The sequence below is a fragment of the Pithys albifrons genome, chromosome 10 (assembly GCF_047495875.1).
Source record: "Pithys albifrons albifrons isolate INPA30051 chromosome 10, PitAlb_v1, whole genome shotgun sequence".
In the NCBI taxonomy this organism is placed as follows: domain Eukaryota; kingdom Metazoa; phylum Chordata; class Aves; order Passeriformes; family Thamnophilidae; genus Pithys; species Pithys albifrons.
In genome coordinates this window covers 26,482,391-26,504,991 of record NC_092467.1, presented here as the reverse complement: position 1 = coordinate 26,504,991, position 22,601 = coordinate 26,482,391, and the positions used below count along the sequence as shown (strand labels likewise).

Sequence of the window (22,601 nt, the reverse complement as noted above, 5' to 3'; positions counted from 1 at the left end):
AATCAAAACTTAACTATTCTTTTGAGTTTAGGTTTATTGTACAAGGCAGATGAAAGCTGACAGTTCTGATTTCTTTGCTGATCAGAGGACTGGGGGAGCTGCTTTGTTTGCTTATTTGTTTTTTAGAAAAATTTCATCCTATTTCTATGTAATCTCCTCCAACACCAGCTTCTTAATTGTACCTTTTTATCTTCAGTTCTCTTAACACCTTCTTCCCTGCTGCCCCTTGCTTTGCCAGCTCCTGGTATGCAAAATGCGGTTTCTGCCCTGTGATCAGCTTTTCCTTTTTCTTTTTTTTTTTTGAAAGAGCTTTTTAACAGTAATCCCAAATGATTTTACTTAGTTTTCTGCTCATGTGGGCTGGAAATCTATTCAGGCTTCATTAAAAAGCTCATTTGAAAATAGTGATTCCATTGTATTGTCTGAAGTGTTTATTTATTTAGGGATATAAAAGACATGAACTCTCATATTTTTTCCAGTTGTAAATGAGCCCAACTATATATCTGATGGCTAACACAGTAGAGAGACTTTCTTCTGGAGTGGTCTGTGGGGAATAAATGTGCCTTTTGGCAGTGCCTTTGAGCCTCTGCAGAGACTGGGGCTGGACAGGGCACAGACACACAGGGCTCCTGCCCCAGCCCTGTGTGTCCTCTGCAGTCTGAACCCAAACAACTGTGCCAAAGGGAGCTACAATTCAAAAGAAAAAAATGTTCTCTGTCTACAATGCCCAAAAGAAAAATTTAAGCTCACTGGAAACAGGAATGAATCTGACACCTAATTTTGCCAATATGAATTGGAGCATTTAAATTTGTATTCGTCTTTCAAAAAAAAAAAATTTAAAATTTCCTGAAATATTGCTGTCTGACACAATAGAGTTCAGGCTAAGAACAAGAATAAATTTTCCTGGCATGTTCACCTGTGGAAACTTTGTTCACCTCTTCTGCAATTGTGAAATTGGTTTGAAATGATGGACTGGTGCTGCCTCATGAGTTATTCTTGACATACCACAGCCTTTTTGCTAAGAAATAAGTGCTCTTTGGGGAAGCAAAATATTTTTCCAAACACAGTGTGTAAACATTGTTGTAAACATCTTGATAATTAATTTTTAAGGTTAGCGTTCCAGGGATGTTTGGAAACCTCTTGGATTTCCTCTAATAAATGAAGATTGTAAACAAGGGCAATGGCAGCAATTAAAATACACAACTATCTATTTCTAAAAACTGAATTGAAACTTCAGAGTGACTAACAAGCCATTGGTAAACATCCACATTTCAAATCACTGAGAGAAATACATTTTCTGTGTAACCCTAAGGACAACTGCTCAGCAGTAGCTTCATGATGCAGTTACTACATTCTTGCTAAGTGTTTGTCACATGGACATGAATAAATCTCAGCTTCTGCCTTCTGGAGATCTGATTCTGAGGGACACAAATGGCCTTCAGGGGCTGTCTCAGCAAGGGCAATGGGGGAAACTCGGCCTGTGGCTGGACTGAACCCTGAAACAACTCCAGATTTGTGATGCAAAAAATTAGCTGTTTCGTATCAGAATTGGTTAACAGGGCACGTTCCCTTCTCTCTCCCACTGAAGTCCCCATGCTTTGGGTACTGCTCAAAACAGCCTTGTATTTGCCAGTCACCACACATACCTTCCACGAGTGTGTGTTCTGGGTTCTTTAACCACTAGATATACATCAGGTAGCGGGTCCCCAATGAATTGCTTATAGAACTGTAAAAGAGAGATAATTTGAAACAGTTAGCAGTGAGGCTAATGAAAAGAGGGTTTCAGACCTCTTATCTCTGTTCAGTGTACAGGACAAATGTTGTTCCCTATTTTATTAGTCAGAACAACCTAACATGGACTGAGGAGAGGAACAAACTGGTAATATCTGGATGGCCTTGTTTTCTTACGTACATCTCCATTTGAGGCTGCTCTCTGCCAATCTAACTCAGCTTGTTGATTTTGGTGAACCAAACTTTTACCTTCTCCTTTAACATGACATATTATTTATGACATGTGTAACTCTTTTCCACTGTTGTGAAGAAAAATGCCTCTGCAATGGTTTTCACAGTTTAAAGCACCTGTGTGAAGGATTTGGGCTAAAATATCAAATTTTAAAACTATAATAAAAATGTCCCAATTCAGATGTATAGAACGAAATGCTCCCTTGGTTCCAGTAGCCTCTATTTGACTTTTTTATTAACAATTCTAGAGACACCACCCATAGATTAAACATGAATTACATGAAATTAAACATGCAATACCGTATAAAGACAGAGTGACCCTGGAAGTGGCTGTAAGGAGTCCCAGTGCTGCCCTGTTAGTCCTTAGGAGCTTGGATACAATTTGCAGCCTGGGTGCATGTTGTTCCATGAGTTCTGTAGCTCAAGATATGCAGCTACAGGGGTTTAGTAATGATTTTAGCACATGCCATAGAAAAGTGCAACAAAATTACTCCAGAAACAAATAAGAAAGTGTTGGGTCTGTTTGGAAAGTTATATAGTACCTTTTACCTTCAGATAGTCTGCACTTACTTCCATTTGACTTCTTCAGAAGTGCTGTCATGGGCTGTAATTAAATAGGCAGGTTTTAGAAGAATGAAGATTGGGATGCTCTGAGTCATTTGTTAAAGTGAACATGACAAGCAGGGGTCTGGTTTGGGAAAAAAAATATAATTTTGGAGGAATAGAAGAACAAACTCCCTGCCATGGATTGTGAAAGGAAACAGACTCAAACTGAAATTAGATGAAACCCTTGAAATTAGATGAGACCACAATAGTGAGGCATATAAATTTCTATATTTGTCCATACATACTAGATTCTAATTTAACTTTTCATCACAATTTTTATCATGTTGTCCTGAATTGTATATGGTAATTAAGAAACATTACACAATTTAAATGTGAAAAAACACAGTTATTTTCCCTTCCTTCCTGTCTGTTCCTATTGCAGAAAAGTCTTTGGCTGTAATAGTGCCTTGACAGCCTGAAAAGAGCTTGGAGAGCTGGAGTCAGTTGCCCCTTTACTGCAAAAGAAAAAAAATACTGATTTTGTCCAGCTGTTGTGCAAGTCTTTGGAATAGAATATTTCCTATCTTGTTGGTTTATATTTCCATAATATTAGCAGTTTGAGCATGCAGATGAAACTGGGCTATAGCACTTCTGTTGGATAGAGGAAATGAGGAAATAAGGAGAGAAAGGAAGTGAATGTGATGGGAGTGAAGGGCCTGTGAATTTAGAGCTGAAGATTAAAAAATAAAATCATAGACTGGTGCATTGGAAATCAGTTCTATTGACTTCCCTCCCACTGATTTCCTGTGGCTCCCTAAAGAGATGCTGCTTTACCAAGGAAACATTTTCTGCTCTGTTGGTGACACGGTGACAAAATTCTAGCTTGGTCTTGGATAGGTGTGATAATTTGGGGTATTTCCTAGGTTCTTTTGCTGTATCTACAATACATAGCATATACCAATTCCTTGTCTGAAATACTTGTATTTACTTGTTTAGAAATATTTACATCTCTGTGCACAATGCAGAAATCAACATACCTTACTATATCCACACAGGAATGTTTGTATTTTTCTGTGATTCTGTAGACATATGCAGTATATTTATGTATGTAGTTATGTACAACTACAGTAGTGGTAGTGCAAAACTCACTAGCAAAACAGAATCAGCTCCATCTTTTCCTTGTGAGTGCTTGGGTGATGGAGCTGTGGGTGTGAGTCTGGTGGCTTTGAAAGTGAATGGTGGTGGCACAAATGGAGATCACTGCAGAAAATTTTGGAGATGATACAGCCTGTAGATCTCATGCACATCCTTTTGCAGTCAGAAAGTTCTCACATTTACTCTCCCTTGTGTTATACAGAAATCCCAGCTACTACAGGTAAAAAAAAAAATCTGTTTGCAGAACTGAAATCTGCTCCGTTGAACATCTAAGTTCCTGAGATGTTTGAATGTGATATACCAGAGATACAACCTGTTACTGAGGCTTTCTTCTAAATACAATGTCATGCATTACTATTGCACACAAGTCACTCAGTTGCCTTTAAATGTTGCCATCTCAAAGTGGAAAGGGAATATATTTTGAGTGTTTGCAGAACACCTTCAACCACAGGAATTTTGATTTGGAAATTGCTCTGCTGTGTTCTCACACAGCTCATCTGCAGCTCAGGAAACTCCAACACCTCAAGAGAAAGTAACATCTGAGGTAAACACAAGCAGGTAATTCCCACCATATGAAAAGTAAAGGAAGGGAGCTCTTGGAGAGGGAGGGATTTCGGCTCTAGGGAGTCAGAGAAAATGGCAATGAGAGAAGTGTTCTGTCATGTTTATTTTCACTCTGTTGCTGAATCACAGGGACTTCCTAGCACATAATTCCTAAGTTTTATGCATGACAACACAATCATTTCTGGAAAATTGCATATGCAGAAGGAATTTACTCTTGTGTTGCATCTTTTATATGTCTTTTTCTTCCCTCCATTTGTATGACTGTCCTTATGGTGTGAAACAACAAGAGTCCTGTTTCTTAAAAGGTTATCAAAGATGTGGGGGGTTTGGCTGGGCTCAGGTGTATTAGGAAGTGGGTAGTGTCAGTGCTGTAATTCAGAGCTTTGTTTTCCATTTAAGTGCTGCCCTGAGCAGGATTCTAATCCAGAGCAGGAGCCAAACTGAGTGCAAACACATGCTGGTCCTGGAACAAGAAGCTGTTTAACTTCTTAGAAAGAAGGACTCTACAAGTGAAAATTTCTCACATTTCAGAAACCTTCACAGTATCACCTTCAGATGCTGAGGTGTTTGTTGGGTTTTTTTTCCTCTTTTCATAGAATCTCTTTTTCCAAAACAGTAATTTCTTTGAACCCAAGTCAGTCTTCTCACCACCAGTGTGTTGGCTATTGTGGCATGAAGAAAGTTAATTAAACTTAGTATTAGTTGACATAGAGAGTCTAAGACAATTGCTACTAAACTGCTACTAGCTGGTAGCTAAACTACTCAGGTTACACTTGAAATTTGGAACTTAAGTCCCAATTTGAATAAATATTTTTTTAGTTACAGACAGTAAAGGAAGATTTTGGAGAAATCTGCTGGCCAGAGCCCTCATAGATGGATATAAGCAGCTGAAGTTCAGTCTCAGGGTCCAGATGGGCCAGAGCAGGGATGTGAATTTCTGAATTTGTGTCTCCCTTATTGTGCAATCACAGGTTCCTATAACTGCATGTTTAATTTTAAAATTGCCTATGTTGGGGGTTAATCTGTTTTGTCTGTTATCTAAACCAGCCCATAAACAATGGCTAGTTAGTCAATATCCCATTACTAGCATAGGTAGATATGCTTTGTTTCTAATTAAACATTAATTGAACACTGTTTCTTAGCCCTCTCCCTTCCTCAACAAATGGTGGACTTTCAAAGTTCATAATTGCTTTCACAAATGCTGCTCCTTTCCTTTGTAAAACTTAATGTAAGACAGGAATCACAAAAATGTCTGTGCAATGCCTAAAGCAATCTGTATCATGTATAGATTTTGGTTGTTAATGGCACTGTGTGTGGTCTGTGTAGTTTTTCCTGCCCTTGTTTACTCTACTTTTTCAAAATAAATAAAATTTAAATAGAAGAGTTTATTAGCTCCTGCTGCTTACCCTGTACTTTAAGACATAATCCGTTGTTTGTGGCATTACAATAATCTCTGTAGGCATTAAATAACTGATGTCACAAGCACAGGATTATAACCACAGCTCTGCAGTGTACATAGTAATACAACAAACTATGAAAAACCTGCATGGCAGTGTGTTACCAAAACAAACCCTTTAAAATGCTGAGTTAAACTGTGGAATGAGTAGATGCTGAACCCTTGCTGGGTAAGTACATTTAAAACATGCACACAGTCACAGCCACCTCTTTGTTAGTGCAACTACAAAGAGATGTGATTCCAACCTGGATGTGGGGACAGACCATGGGGAAATGGGCCTCTTCTCTTTCTTCATCTCTTGCAGACCCAGAGCTTTTGGGGAAGAGCAGAATAAAGTACAGACAAGGTATTGGCTGTATCATCCATTCTTTTCATCTTGTATTTTCTGTGGCAGAAATAGCAGGATCTGTGTACTGTACTCCATGTATTCACATACTCTATACTGGGTGCAGAGGGATGAGAGCCCTGCTATCTGGGCATTAATTTGTCTCAGCATTTCAGGCTTGGATTAACATGGAGGATAGAAGCCTATGAAATCTGGAGGTCTGAGTCAAGTCTGTTAGTTGGGTTCAATAAAGTGATTGGATTTGCTTGCCATATTTTGACTTGGTTTAAAAAGAAACTGTTATTAACTAATCAAAGATGTCCTTTTACATCTGAGAAGATGTATGTGCATAGTATAAATCATAAGCCATAAAGCTGCCTTGAATCTACTTGTGTTCCTTCACTAAGGTGCATTAGGATGCTAATTTACAAATGCAGGACAGAACACTGAAGAGGCTTTCTGTCCTAACTCTTACTGGCGAAGTTAAGGATCACTGTATTCCAAAGCAGTTCATTCCTCCTCCCTTTCTTTCTGGAGATAAAATAGCCTTAACAACTTTTTGTTGTGACTGTAAATATTTATAGTGAACTGAAGGGCTTTCTTTTGATTTCTTAGTCGTTCACTAAGAATCTGGTTACTATCTTAAGGAGTGCTGTATATGTAGATAAGGCAACCTATAGATGAAGCACCAGTAGATGTCACTCAAGAATATGTGGAGGAGACTGTGAATGAGTGTCACCAATAAAGCTGAGTGTGCCCATTGCCAATGGCCTCGCTGCACACACAACTGCTCAGGGTGCTCAGCCTCCCATGGCTTTGGCCAGTGATCCACTGCTTTTGGTAGTCACCTGCTCACCAAGGCTTTGGGGCTGAGACCCTGCCACAGGTACTATAGAGCATTTGTGTGTCTACCCAGAGACACTTCACATGGCTGTTCCATCTTTCCTTAACCTTTGTGGGATTAACATTCTTTCTAAACAGCTTTGAAGCACAACAGGACTGTAAGAACATTCTGCATGAATCTTTACTTGTTTGGTAGTGTTTTAGAAAACCAGGAAGGTACTTTACATTGTTGGTTTTGGGAAAGAAATACACAGGTGTCAGATATTAAGTAGAAGAATATGTGCACTAGAGGTATAAGTAGCTTAATGGTTTGGCACTGCTTTCCAATATTTGGACTTGGTTTTGATTCTAAATCAGAATTGACTTACCATATATTGCAGCGATCAAATGTCTGTAGAGGTCACTGTTAAAATGGTTTAAAATGCTCATTATAGTTCCTACCATGAGCAATAACATATCCCAAGCCACTTTACAAATGTTCTTCCACACCTATATTATCAATAATTGATTCCACAGAGTAGGCTACAGCAGATGCAATTTGCTAAAATCCCAGTCAAGTGTCAACAAGCTGACTGGTTCATTTTATCATTATACCAGGAAACTTTAGCTGCTAATCATAAAGAAAGTACAAAATGTGAGATCTTGTTTCATTATAGGAATAAAAGCCTGTGATTTCAGGATGGAAAGAAAAGATCATTGCTCAGCATAATGTGATTTAAAAAAAAAAAGGAAGAAGAAGAAGCAGCAGCTTTAAATTATCAAATTATCCATTTTAACAGGATTTGAATTAATGACTTACTGAGATCACTACTTAAGTTTCTCTTTGGAGGTAAGTTTTGAACTCTGAAGGGAAGGAGAATACTAGTAGTGAAACTTGCATTCTATGATTTGAGGATCTAGGCAGACATGAAATGTTCACTTTTTTCTAACACCTTCCGTTATTTAAGTGTTCATTAGAAAAGTTTTCCAGATGTTGATTAGCCCTGAATATTTCTTAAACTGTCCAACAACAAACAGCTAAAAGGTTTGCACTCCTCTATCACAAAATTGTCTTTTGCTAGGAGCACAAAACCTGAGGTGTGCATGGCTTGTGAGCCATCAGGTAGCAACGAGAAAGGAGAGGACACAGCTTTTAACTCCCCTCTCTGCACCTCCTCCCTCCCCTGCACTCTAAATCCCTCCAGTGCAAGCCCAAGGAGGCTTATGGTGGTGCTTGTGGGCAATCATGTTGTGCCATCTACACCGTGCCAAGTTGCACACTTGGGAACTCTTCAATCCTTTTCTGCACTTTTGGGTTCTTTCATACCATAATGTTAGAGGACAGCTTTCAAAAGCATTGGTGTTACAGAGTGTGGCAGAAATAAAGGCCACAGAACTGTGAAATTCACCCTCAGTACACCCTCAGCTTTATTTTGTGATAAGATACACTGGTTTCAATTACTCTTACGTCAACATAGTTCATAGCAGAGAAACACTAGTTCAGAAATCAAAAGGAAAAGGTACTGTTAGTGCCCACTTGTGGCAAAGTTTCCAGGGGATAAAAAAATCATGCACTTGATTTCAATCTTAAACCTTCTGAATTGCACAGTAAATTGGAGGTGGTAAGGGAGAGACACCTGTTCAAACCACATTGAAATTAGAGGGAAGAGATCAATAGCAGAGACCAGGCTGGGTAAAATGTATCTTGGAAGACAAAGTCCTTGTGTGGTCCCAGAAAGTCAACTCCATCTTCCTGAGAGTGGACCGTGGCAGGAGTGAGATGGGCAGCTTCCCTTGGGTTCACAGCTGCAGCAAACACTGCCCACAGAGTGAAGGCAATGAAATGGCACAAACCCAACAGCAGCTTTCTAAAGCTGAATTTGATGTCAACTCTGGGCTTAGGAGTTTTATGTGGAGACTCATGGCAAGGGAGGTATAGATGTCTTTGCTGTCTAAAGAAACCTCTACTGGTCCTGGGACGTGGATGCCTGGGAAGCTGAAGAAGCTTCCAGCACAGCAGCCTTGTGTGTTCAATAGATCCCTGGATGGTGGCTGCCACCCCCATCTCCACTCACCTGCTCTGCTGGGTGTTGAGGGCTTGGAGATGATGTGCTGCGATAGAAGGCGGGGGTAAGAATACTTTTTGGATTGTGGTGAGAGGAGGAGTAGAAAGATGACTTTATAATTGCTTTTTTATCACTCCTTCTGACCATATTGACTTTATACTTGACACAGCTTTGGCTGGCAAGTAAGGCCCAGATACATTCAGAATTAGATATGACTAGGCTCATTCTTACATGAGAAGAAAATCATCGGTTGCTACAGAAACAGCTCCATATCAGTCTCGTGGGGCATCTTTGCATCTGGCTTTTTTTTCCTTCTCTTTTGCTAATCTGTAGATAAGAGTCAAAGCAAGTGCAGCACATCCCACATCTCTATAAGAGGTTGGAGGAACTCTGCAGAGAGCAAAGTGTGAAAGAACATCTCATAGATAAGCTAAACTTAAATGAATGAGTTAATTTACACTCCCCCTGCAATTTTTTTCCTAGTTTTGCAACTCTCACTAAGTTAATTGAGGTGAAAATTAAATGACACCAGTCAGCAAATATTTTAAAGACCACCAAAATCAAGGAAGAGAAAGGAGGTACTCAAAATAGGAGTTGCTAAGAAACAGGAAAAAATTCTGAGGGGTGGGTTAGAATCTGCGTCAAGAAAATTGCATCTTGTGGTGGAATAATAATCCAAACTCACTTCCAGGCAGGCTGTTTAACTTGATAAATTAAAAAATTAGTTAAAAAGAAGTGTATATTATGGGTGAATAGGGACCATTTGGTACACTTCAGACCAGCTCACCAGTGACGTTCTTCAACTGGTTTTCTAAAATGTAATGAATTCTTGATGCTTAGTAGATTAATATTTATTGAGTGAATCAATGCTTAATTTATTAAAAAATTGCCTTCCTTGTATTTTAATATGATTTATTACTCATCAGTGCTTATTGCATTAATTAAAGATTGTGTTAATTTTGTGGAAGTGAGCACGATCTGTGGCAGGTTTGCTGCCGAGCGCTGGTGCAGTGTGGGGACTGCGCCTCTGGGCAGTGCCAAGGATGAAACTGCTGGAGGTGGGAAGCTGGGATGAGTCACCTCCTCCTGCCCTTGTGATTTCAAATAGCCAGCAAAGTGGAAAAGAGGATGCTGCCCCTCAGGGGTAGGACAGGATTATAGCAATACTGGGATGATACAGGGGATATTTCTGTTTGCCTCTTATTAAATTACAGCTGATGTTGTGGAATTCATTTGAGTGTTTCTTATCAAATGCCTTTTTGTCAATGCAGGTGAAGTCCAGCCTTAGAGACATGGGAAACTGTCACCACTTTCCCAGTTAGAAATGATAGTCATTGTGTTTCAGTTCTCAGATTGTAAGAAATTCTTGGGACAGTAGGTTGCCTGAAGATTGGGATGGTCCCAAGCATCTCAGCAGGGGCAGGTGTTTGAGAAGTGGAAAATTCCTAAAGGCAGAACAAAAAAAAGCCAGACATCTTGTGAACTGAGTCTTTCAAGAAATCTGTCAAAACAGGGAGAGGGTGATCATGCTGGAGGGGGGCCACAGCTGCAATTTGCATCTTTCAGCACTGAAGAAAGAAGTGAATATATAAAGCCCCATAGCCATGATACTTCTGATGAAATGATTTTATTAATGAGTGTGACATTTGTAATGTCTCTCTCTTTAAATTTGAACACTGATGTTTTTATAGCTAGTCATAAGTGAGTGTGTCTGGTTTGTTTTTTTTTAAATCCATCTGGTTACTAGGCTGCTTGCATCCAGCTGAGCCCTGGAAACAGCAGAGCACTAGTCCCTGAGATCTGAGAGCAGCCTGGAATTTCCGGAAAGTGATTGGATCCATAATTAGGGTATTTTTGCATGTTTAAATACACAATCCTGGAATGCACTTTGCTGTTTGTGTGCACAAACTTCCCTTGATGAGCTAAACCTGAGAAACCTCTTCAAGGTCCAGTGAAGGTCAGAGGAGAGAATATTTTCCTCTCCTGGTCACGAGGCAGGCAGGAACCACTGTGCTCCAGCCTGGAGCGTTTGGGTGGAGCCAGTGCCAAGAACCTGGTGGCATTTCAAATCCCTTGCAGCAGTGAGGTGTTAGATGCAAAGATCACTGCTGCTCCACATGAAGTCAGAGAAATAACTTGAGCTTAAAGTTCAACATATACACAAAGACTTCCTGGATCTGGAGTTAATTTGTTTTTTCCAAGGTCAGCTGGAAGGCAGCATCCAAACTGGAAAAAAGTTACAAACTGAACCCTTGACTTGTAGTAATTTCATCTTATTTCCCATTTTGTTTAAACATGCCCTATATGCTTTTGCTTTCCGGCATCAAGTTTAGCTATTTAGGTTTTTATTTTATGTCTATTTTTACCCCAGTTAATGGACTCGCATCAGGACTAGGGACCATTCAGGCTGCATGACTTTGTCTCTATTACAAATCTTTGAATTTTACAACATCCTTTGATGCAGGATATTTTTATTCCACCTCTTTTTTTCCTAGTAGAGAAGGTTTCACGGAGTACAGGCTTTGGATATATATTTTCTGCTCTAGCTGTTCATTAGATATACAGTGTTTGGAGTTCCAGTTGTGCTGCGAAATGTAAGCAAAGCTTTTGGCCCAGTGGGGGCTAAGCTCTGGCATTTCATAGCTTTGTACATATGAATCAGGATTAAGGCACAGGATCTCTATAAAATTTAGCTCATTAGGAGATGTTTCGTCTTATGGCTCCCACTGGGAGGTGAGTCCTTTGCTGACACACAGAATTCCTCACTTTGCTTTACTGCTCCCTGGGAAAGGAGGGGGGTGAGCAGTCTCCAGCAGAGCAGGGACAGCAGTTCTCGTGCAGGGGACACAAGGCAGCAGCAGGGTATCCCTCTCCCTTTTACCATCACCCTGGCACACCTGGAAAAAGGCTTGGCATCCACTGGCCTCGGTATTTTACACTAAAGCAAATGCAACCAAGCAAGAGTGCTAAGGTCATCCTCAGGATGACTCGTCAGAGTTAAGGGAACAAGGAGTACCTCTGAAAGCAGACATGAATTTTCTCACAAATATGATTTGTGTTGTGGCAGAGTTAAGGTACTGAAGGCCAGAAAGGTTGCAGAAAATGTGGGGTTTTTCAGCCTCACACTCCACTTGGCTTCCCAGCAGGCCATATTCACGCTGGGCCCATAGCTCAGGTGTGTTCAAAGGGTGACCATGCCCATGCAGTTCAGCCAGTGAAGCTTTACTACAGGGAAGTGATGGCTTTGGAAAAGAGTTTCATCAGTCATAATTTCCAAGGAAGAGCGTTCACAGTAGGGAATATCAAGTCAATGTTGCCTCCTCAAGGACTTTCAGCTGTCACACAGGGGATACAGTGAATGCAGTGATGAGAATTAGATTAGAAGAAGATCAATAGGGCTGACAATAAATGAAAGCAACACAGACATTATTGAGCAAATTAGGAGAGAGAAATTAAACTGGACAGTATAATCTTCAATACCAGCTAGGCACGCTACTCTTGGGCAAAGTTAGGGAGAAGACAGTAAGTTAAAAAGTGCTGTGATGAAGAGGCATTAACAGTCTGTCTGTGAGATGGGGAAAGCCCTGCTTGTGATGGAAAGCTCTAAGCCCACACAAAGGTGGAAAAGGATGGTAATGGCCCAGGAGTGCATGGATTTAAGTGGCAGGCTACAGAGAGCCAATGGTGAGATCACCCAAGACTGGAAAAATGGAGGAGGGCAGCAGCACTGGTTACCTCTTACAGGGAAAGGGAACATCAGATGCACCCCATCATTACAAAAGCTTTAGTGGGAGAGCTTCTTCCAGGCAAAAAATTTTCCTAACTCTCTCATAGTATGAGTTGATTTGCCCTTTGAAGTCTTGCAGCCCTTCCAGGAACCACTCAGCTGTGTAAACTTGATTATTTGCCATAATAACTCCCTGTATTTTGCTCTCTGTACAGATATCCAGAGATGATCAAGTCTGGCAAGCTTTTGGGGTGAGGGATATCCAGTAGCAATGAGATCCATGGGCTGCCTGTGCTCAGCATGAAAAGAAGCTTTCCCTTTATCAGGCTTGAGTTTATCTAGATATTCTTACATGTCTTTGAAAGGTTCACCCCAAGGCAATATAATTGTGTTTGATCACATACAGGCATTGAGTTGGTGATTGATATGAATAAAGAACTTAGAGTTGCTTGTCCTGGTGCCATGTCTTCTTCCCTGTGGAATCAGAAATCACTTTTATAAATATATTGGTCCATCTGTGCTTCTAGCTATCCATTTCAAGTATATGTTCCAAAAAAGAAACAGTAACACTTATAAGTGCAAATAAAAATACATTAAAAGGACTGAGCAAGGGGTTTTTTTTCCTCATAAAGTGCACGTGGATCCCTTCTAAAAGAGTTACTGTAAGCCATGTAACTTGTAATTAATTCTGCTATAAATGTCAGAACTTACTTTGCAGGTCTAAGATGACCCACTAAAATTAGTCCCCTTTTAACAATTCCTTTTATAATTTGTTTTTCAGCAGAAACGCCGGCTTGACCTCCTGACAATAACCAGCCCTGGTAAGTGAGCTCTGCCGCCCTGCTTTCTTCTCTTTTCTTAAAGAGATGGTTGTCTAAATGTGTTTTTCCCCCGTCTCTGACATGCAAAATGAAAAACACTGTTCCCCAGAAAATCTTTCACCTAATAACAAGTGACAGCTATATTGTGCTTGGCAAAGCCCCGGGCAGTTATCCGTTCACAGAGCTGCCTCTTCAGACCTTTACTCTATGAATTGGAGTGCTGATATTTCTTTAAGCCTCCTGGGGTTACAGTTAGTGGTATATCTGCAGGGCAGATGCCCTCAAATTCACAATGTGTGTTCAAGTATCACGGAAATGCAAGCTTGACTTTCCTTGGGTGGCAAATGTGAGCAGTCTGGGGAATGAGGAGATGGTGGCCCTCTCTGCATGTGGTGGGAGGCAGGAGGTCCAAGCTCAAGGCTGAGAACCCCAGAGCGGGTCAGAAAGTATTTAGGTACAATTAAAATGCTTTAAACTGTCTGCTTCATGATGGCTTTTGTCATTTGCCTATTGAGGAGATATTGGGAAAGTGTTGGGCTCTTTGGCATAGCGAGTTTTGAAGGTCTCAGCACCAGGTTGAAATGCAGGTTGGTTCCGTCGTGCTGCTCCATGATCTCAGCTCTTAAGGCTGGTGGCTTTTAATTTATTGTTATTTGTCTGGCTCACTTTCTTGCCGTTAACTGCTACAGAAGTTTGCTGCCCACCAACTTCAGAGAATGCCCTGCTTGAATAGTGCCACGTTTTGGTTAACTTTTTCAATTTTTCAGATGTATGTGTGTATGTATTAAGCTTTCAGGTTGGCTTTAACTGGGACTAATGAGTTCTGGCTTTAACTGGAAATAATGTGTTAGCAAAGTGAACAGGTGTTATGGGAAGTGAACAAAATATGACACACATTTGCTTGGCTAACAATTTTGCATCAATAATTATTCTGACACTCTAAATGGAGATATAATCTGTGACATGGTTTCTCCTTCACTAACCTTGTTAAAATAATAAGAATTAAAATAAGGAGGAGGAACACTTTGTTGGGACAGATGTTTGAGGCTATTGGCAATTGCATGACATTTTTGCATGTTCACTTTTCATGCAGTTTGCAATTATGTTAATGTATGCTCAGGGCACTTGCTGATAAAAGCAACAATACAGTGCGATACAGCCATTGTCACTGTTCTGACTGCAACTTCAAGGACAAACATTGGCACATTTTTCATTTTCTATATCTTCAGCATTCCCTATTTCTAGAGGAAAAAGATCTCTGAAGGTCTTAATCATAACACACACAGATCTTGGATAAGGGCAACAAAGTCCACAGACACTTTTTCAGTAAGAGAAAAGGAGGGTTAGGGATCAGAATAACTTCATATGAGACTGTTCTGTAAAACAAAGTTATGATACCTTCCTCGTCATTTCCAGATGATGCACTGGAACAGTGAAAGGGTTGACTGGGTTGAGTTTGTGCATAGATGTGGTCACAGTAAGTAGCTATAGCACCAGATCTCTCAGTTTAATACAGCAATCTACTCAATCAACACAGCAATTAGTTGGAAGGCTCTTCAATAACTGTGGGTAGACATACTGCACTAAAAGGGGGGGAAAGCTTTCCATAATGTGTATTTTTTCTGCAATGAAAGCTTTACCATTTGATATTTAAGCAGAAACCTACAATATTGGGCATATAAGAAAAGAAAATATTTGTTCCATGATTACATAATTGAGTGCCTATAGTTTTGCTTGTAATGAAGGCATTTTCAAAAGAGGCTTGGTGCTGGATCAGGCCAAACTTACCAAAGAGCCTAAAGCTGAGATTTTTCAAAGAGGCTGAAAAAGTTAGGCACTTAATTCCTAGTAGGATTGGAAAATGTCAGCCTGTGGATTAAAGGGTCTAGTTTCAGCCCTCCAAATACAAAAATAAAATAAAATAAATCATAGCCTTAGGGCTTTCATCTGTCTTTGGAGACAGCTACTTTAAAATATTTCATTCTTTGAGTCCTAGCTCTAAGATCTGACACTGACAGTCTGCTTTTACAAAGTCGTGGTATTGGTTATGATGGCTAAGATCAGCCACAATCAGTGTCATCCCTTAATTTACTGATTCAAATGAGGCACTGGGGTATTTAGTAGCACCTGTTAATCCTCTGGGACTTGTTTCTGCTCTCCACCTTGCCGCAGGCAGGCAGCCTTTGCTCCTGGGGGAGGTCACTCGGCCTCAGTTATAGTGGGAAAGTCCTCTGTGGCTCACAGGCACTATTGGCCACCAAAACCCTATTGCTTAATTGTAAGAATAGACAAATGTCTTCAAAAGCTAAGGTGACCTCTGTGATTTGCTCCTCTGTCATGATGAATATCATCTTTCCTTTTTGTGTGTGTGTGACACTCTTGAGCCAGTTTTTGTGTGTTTAGTCAAGAGTTGATGATGATTCCTTGCAGGTATTACAACAGCCCTTCTCCATGTGCCACTAAAACAATTTCCAAAAATTGATCAGCCAATTAATAAGATTAATTGCAAGGTAAAATAATGCCATTAATGTCAATTAAGGAGTGTTGAGACACAGGTGCCAAAATGTTCAAAAGGGAGTTTGTGGGATTACAGAACATGCGACATCATCTCATGGCAGTCACACGGTTCCCCATGGACGTGGCTGTTGCACAATTCCCCAGGAATCACTGGTGGGTCAGGAGTAGTGCTCATTCCTTGTTCCCTGAGCCTCGCCCCTGCCCATGCTGTCCTGACCCCACACTGTGAGGGTGACCCACCACTGCCTCTTGCCTTGCTCCAGATGACTTCCAAACCCTGTGCAATGTGTGTGTGGCTTCGTGAAACCTGGCTGTAGAGGTGCTGGACTTAAAATCACATTTATATGTTAAACTGAAAAGGTATAGATCATTAATCAGTAATCTGGATTGAGAGAAGTCTGGACAAAAATGAAAGAAAATGAAAAAGAAAAAAGAAGAAATACAGATGGTGAGGGCTGCAGCTCCAACTTCATGGTTTGTATGCAACATGCAGAGCTGACCTCTTCCAGCACCCGTAAGGAAACAGCTACAGGAAGCTCCACACCATGCCCCAAACTGGAGGAAGTCTTTGCTTTGCTGTGGATCTCCAGAAACAGCCAGACACAAATGATGCATAAGCTGGGAGTGAGCCAGACTCCCTCGTGCTCAAATGTATTCCTTTGAAGTAACTGACACCGCTGTAAAATGTGATGGGGAGTTCACTGCTCTGCCTTACTGCTGAGTGGCTGGAGGAATGTTAAGTTCTATTTATCAATGCTCTCGCCACACTCCTTTCTTCCTGCCCCTTGACATGTGAGGTACAATTAGGCTGCAGCACCTGCACAGTTCAGGGTGCTGCAGTCAGAGCTGATGTGCCCAGTGGGGTGGGGGAAACTTGTTAAACATTCATTAGGAGCTGGCAGGGATGTGCTGGCAGGGAGTGGGACATAATGAGATTTAAGTTTTGGTAATTTCAATTTTCTTTAAACGTGGTTTATCTCTGAATTTGATACAAAACATTTCCTTACTGCTATTCTTTGGGGTTTAGGAGCAAAGCTTCAGGTGGTTTAATTCGGCCTTGTTGCACAATGAAGTTGAGGATCTGCCCTTAGTTTCTATGTGATCATGTTCTAGTAGCACTTTGAGCAGGCACATACAGTCACATCACATTTTTTGCTAACTGCTCAGTAGTTGCAAGTAAGATATCCCTGTTTCCATAGCTTTTCCATGGAGACAAAGCTTTTTGCATCTCCTGTGTTTATGATAATAATATAGTTTTGCAATTTCTCCTCTCAGTAAGGTAAGGTCCTCTCCCACTGAAGTATTTTTAATTATTGATGCCATAAATGGAAGTGTGTTGGTAACTATTGGCTTTGAAAATAGCTAACATGTGATATTATCCAAGAACCATCAGGAAAATGCTTTTGAAATTCTCTTTGATTCAGCCGACCTCAGGGCTTTATCCTTCTCTACCAGTTTCTCTACTGCCAATTTAAAATAACATTCTCTTGAAATCAGTGCAATGTCAGGAGAAATTCATCAGCACCATAGGTGCATGTTTCCCAGATGTATATAAACCTACTACATTTGGCAGCAGTAAATTGATTGCATTTAAAAAAACCTGGGGTAGTTGAATATTCTGTAGTGCCCAGCTTGGCCACAGCATGGAATAAAAAGCAATTTTTTTAAGTTTCTTTCAGCTTTGTTTAAGGTGAAATAAAGTAAGCACTGATTCCATAATTCCTGCCTTTTGATTTACTCAGATTTTCCTAATGTGTAAACCACATCAGAGGTTTACGTGCAGGGACAGAATAAGACATTCCTAATCTCTCTTGGTAAGAAGTGTAAAATGACTCTTGTATGATTCCCCCTAATACTCAAGCTCTTACACCTTTAAACAGGGAAAGTAAGCTTGATTTTAAAAGTATTTATCAGTCTGATCTATGTGGTGAAATATTCTCCCCCCTTTAATATCATCAGTGCTGCATGCTCTAAAAATGTCTCCATTTCATTAATTTGTGATATACTGCTACCCTGAATTCTTTTAAGGTGGCTTTAGCTTCTGCCATACATATTTTACTGCTTTAAATTATACATATAGGACTGTTGCCTAGTTAATTTCCTCTGGTTAGGAAAATGTATTTCTGCTCTCCTGGCATTGCATAAAGTGATATGTGGGATTTGCTATATTTTTTAGCTGATTAAGTTTTGCATTTCTACATATTACTGCTTATGAGACCTCAAGTAAAACTACGTAAAGGAAGGAGAAGTTTTATAGTATATTTCAAAGTTTCATTTAACTATAAATTCCACCACTAAGCCCTGCTACAAGACTTTTCCATTACCTTCCTGGATAGTCTGGCTATCAACTTCTTTCTAATTGAAGCATGAAAATAATATGAACTCAAAGTCATGAAGCTATAAGACAGGTATTAGTAGAAATGACACTGACTAATAAAATGTGACAGAAAGTTGTTTGCAGCTAAAACGCAGGTACTTTTTTGCTAGCCCTTATTAATTAATAGCACATTGATTTTGGTCTAAGTACATGTCAAAGGAAAGCATCAGAGTTTTTTAAACAGCCTTATGTAATGACTGTTCATGTTTGTTAGTGAAGCTTCACATGCTGGTTTACTTGGAAAGCAGTGGAGAAAAGAAATTACTTACCATTGCTGTAATAATTGAGTCTTTTAATGCCCAGTGATAGACAGGGGTGAAATTATTCCCCATGTCACTAAGATGCTGACTGTTAACCCACCCATTTGCCCAAAATACTATAAGATAACTGGGGGAGTCAGAACCTCATTGCTCACCAAGGCAATAGACCCCAAACAGTTTGTCTGAACCCACAGTACAAGAATTTCCCATACAAATAAAATGTAAATGCTAAAGCCTCAGCTCAAATTGAAATTCCCTTGTTGTCTGTCTTAGCTGAACCCTAACGGAGAAGTTTGTTCCAGACTTGATGAAACTTTAGCAAGATGATGTACTAATAGAGAGCAGAGAGAGAACATGGCCTTTTTTTCCATTTTATTTATTTATTTAGTGCCATTAGGATGGCTTCAGCTGTCCTGGGGCTAATTAGGAAGTTTTACTATATCCAGTTTCTCATCTTTACCGTGTCTGAAGAGCTGTAAGAATTTCCATTTGCTATGATAAGGAGAAGTAATATCGATGCTTGTAATTACTCCTTCATGCAGATCAGTACCTTCCTAATTCTTACTTATACCTTTCCATTTGCCAGAATAGTAACTGCAGAGATGCCTCCTACTCACTGAACAGTGTTGCTGTTCCCACTGTCTTTTCCCTTTATTCACATGTCCCAAGAGAATAAGTTCTTGATCTTTCTGCCTGTCCCCTGACCTATCCCCATCTGTCTCCCCAAACATCATCCACATCCATCTCAAATATCAGAGTTCTGAGGTTTTTTGAAGTGACATTTTTTTAATTCAATAATGAAAACAGGATTTTTTTACTCATTTAGTTATAAAATATTTACTTTTAGTAAGGATGCTTCATCCCCATCTTTGCATTTAAAAAAAAAATGACCTTTTTTTGGATACAGGTAGAATAAGTGATATTTGCAAAGTCAAAATAAGACTGCAGATAAGATGTTCTAAAGGCTAATCCATTGCTTCTGAAGAAAAAATATCAAGCTTTTCCACAATCCCTTATTATTATTCTGGGTCACCATGGTGTTTCCATGCACCTTGGCATGTCCCTTTAATTGGATCCTTACATAGGAAGGTCCGGCACAGTTGCATTGAAAGCTGACATTTCTAACTAACTGACCTTTTCAGGCCCGGTGACACTCCTATAATGATTATCCTCTAGCATTGTTTGGACACAATACCACATACTTCACAGCACATAAAGAATATGTTCTTTGAGAACTATTCAAAATGCCCAATCATAAGTTAGCAAAATGAGAAAATTGGGTGCAAACATTCATCAGAGTGTTATTGTGCAGGTATCGATTTGAATGCCCTTTCATTTCTCTGGGAAAAAGTGTTGTACTATGGAGCTCTAAATTAACTTCTGTTCTGGTTTTTTTTTTCCCCCCCAGTAAGTATAAAAAGGTCAAATTCATTCATAAGGCTGAATAGATTTGCAGGATATAAGCAATAAGATAGCAATCAACCTTCAAATAACCTTTAAAGAGACAGTATCTTTTCTTATGAACGGTAATTGATCCGCTCATTAAGTCACTGCGCACTCTTCGGGGCTCACCCAGGCAAAGATGTGTAAGAGCTGTGACGAAAGCATGGCAGCTACAGCAAAGCAGCACTAAATTCTGCCTTGGAAACAGAAATATTTTACAGCTTTTGAGGGGCGTAGAGTTGACGAGAGGATTGATATTGCAACGTGAATTCCTTGACTTGACTATTACAAGGGTGAATGAAAAAGACATAGAAAAGACCTCGAGGTGTGAGTTTGGTGTTCGTGAGGACGGTGATCACAGCGTGTTCATACATGCCTGAAACCTGCATACATCTTCAACGTGCCTTTGGAATTCAGTGGCTAATGTGGGAGGGTGATCACTGCCTTTTGCCTCTGGTCTGGTCTGTCTATAGGGGTGTGTGTACAGTGGAACCCTTGCTGCACGTCACCTGTGTTTGCCTCCATGTATTGTTCGTCTGTTAAAATAAGTCAGTAATTGCTTTCTTTGCACCATGAGGGCTCTGAGGGTGTGTGTGGGGGTTAATCATCTCTGCCAGCACAGACGTAAAACCTGAGCCCAGGTTGTTGCAGCGGCAATTCCCTGAGTGCAGCCTCCTGTCACCCTCTCCCGGTCCTGGGCTGTGGCTCTGCAGGTCCGCTTGTGGCAGCTGGACCTGCTGGAAATTTCTCCAAGGTGCTGTTTTTAGCCAGAGACTCGCTTAAAGTGCTGGGATTGTTTAAGATAGCAATCAGAAGATTAGTGTTCTGACCATGTCCGTATTTTATTTCTGCATGTAAATCCACATTTTGTTAGCATTATTTTTATGAATTGCACATAGGCTGAGGACTATCTATGCATAATTGATTACAATGAGTTGTCTTGGTTTTTATCTTTGATCAAAATTTTCAGAAGCAGCAATGATCCCAGGTGACAAGGCTTTTTATGCTGTAAATGTTTGCACATGATGCTTTCTGTTTTACTTCACAGTGTGCAGAATGAGCATCTTGCTCATTTAAAGGGAGTGAAAATGAGCAGTTCGGTGCACAGGTGTGTGCTCCGTCTCTTTTAGCATACGCTCAGGGAAAACTTAAAATAGTAACTTTTTCTTCTCATAAAAACCCATTTCTTGAGTATCAGATGTTCTTAGAAAGAATGGAAAGTGTTCTTCCTTTTTAATGAAATTTCATTTTCAAGGTCACCTATATGGAAACAGCCTCTTCATTTAAGATTTTCTTTTTTTTTTTGCTTAGTGACCTGAACAAACTTAGTGAAAATCAGTATTAAATATCTAGAAGACAGCAGAGGGTTATTTTGACACTACAAAATGGAACACAATTCAGAAATGCATGAGCCAGCAGAGACCTGAACTGCAGAGCTGCTCACAGAAGACTCACCAGTGTGGGTCCAGATGCCGACAAGCCCTGTTACCTGGGTGCTGTGCCAGAGACAGATAAGCCCTGGGTCCTTTTCCTCACTGGCTTTAGAGTGTTGTCATTCCAGTGCTGTTGAATTGCACCTGGACCTGAATCTCAGTTTATGACATTTTTTTAACCTAGCCAGTCACATGCAGCTAACTGTGCTTCATTTCTATTTTAGCAGCATCCATGTATCCCAGCCCACAGGGGTGTCATCGTGCTGGATGCACTGTGATACCAAAGTGCCCTTTGATAGCTGGCAACTTAAGTAGACAAAGTGAGGGGTGGTGGGCAGGAAACATGGAAAGGGAATGTCAAAAATATTCTTTTTATAGAACTGCATTATATTTTTGAGAAGTTGTCCACTGCTGTTTTTGTTGCCTTCTAGAGTCCTGTGCCTCTTTGTTACCCCTTTCTTCCAATCGCTGATCTAACAGAAAACGGCCAAACAGTGATAATTATACAGCTACAATGAGTGGGACTGAGGAAGAGGGGCTCTGAAACTGCACAATGGACTTTTTCTTAGCTCATTTGTTTCTAAGAATTGCCAGTGGGCTCATGTTTCCGGTATGCAGAACATTTTCCATAAAAGCAGTTAGCCAAGGTCACAGGGAAACCCACAAGAAAGGATAACCCAGAGTCTCTATTATTATTTTGAGCTTGTAACAAGAGAATTTTTAGTAGAGATTTGAATGGGGAAGGTGTGATGGTTTTGTGAGTTCAGACTGAAAGTGCAACATAACCCATGGTGGAAAAGTGACTTGTTCATCACACAGCTCAGTGCAGTATAGGGAGTTATTTGAGATGCTGCTAAATGAGATAACGTGAGTACTGTTAGGCAGTAGTATCACTGCAGTGTCCTTAAAAAGCAGGTTAAAGGAAGGTGAAATACTCTTTTAACACCATGGTCTGCTCCTGACGTTGCAGCTGCTGTGGTGTCTGCACAAGAGCCTGCACTGGACCGTGCAGATGCTGTGAGTGCCAGAACAGAGAGTGCTGCCAGAGGAGCAAGGCTGAACGGGAAGGGGCACAAGGCAGCGAGGGATAAGGTCTGCAGTGGGGACTGAGGAGGGCAACATAAACC

The 22,601-nt window shown here is 40.4% G+C and overlaps 1 protein-coding gene across 6 annotated transcripts in view; it reads left to right on the top strand.

The window, feature by feature from the left end:
* LOC139676330 (BEN domain-containing protein 5) overlaps window positions 1-22,601 on the top strand; it is an 893,330-nt gene that overhangs the window by 452,407 nt on the left and 418,322 nt on the right. For 4 of the 6 annotated variants that reach the window (XM_071565175.1, XM_071565174.1, XM_071565172.1 and 1 more), the window contains exon 6: window positions 13,405-13,444. In XM_071565175.1, coding sequence (XP_071421276.1) covers window positions 13,405-13,444 — 40 coding nt within the window. The remainder of the gene's footprint in view (window positions 1-13,404; window positions 13,445-22,601) is intronic. The other 2 variants (XM_071565176.1, XM_071565173.1) reach the window with 1 other exon arrangement.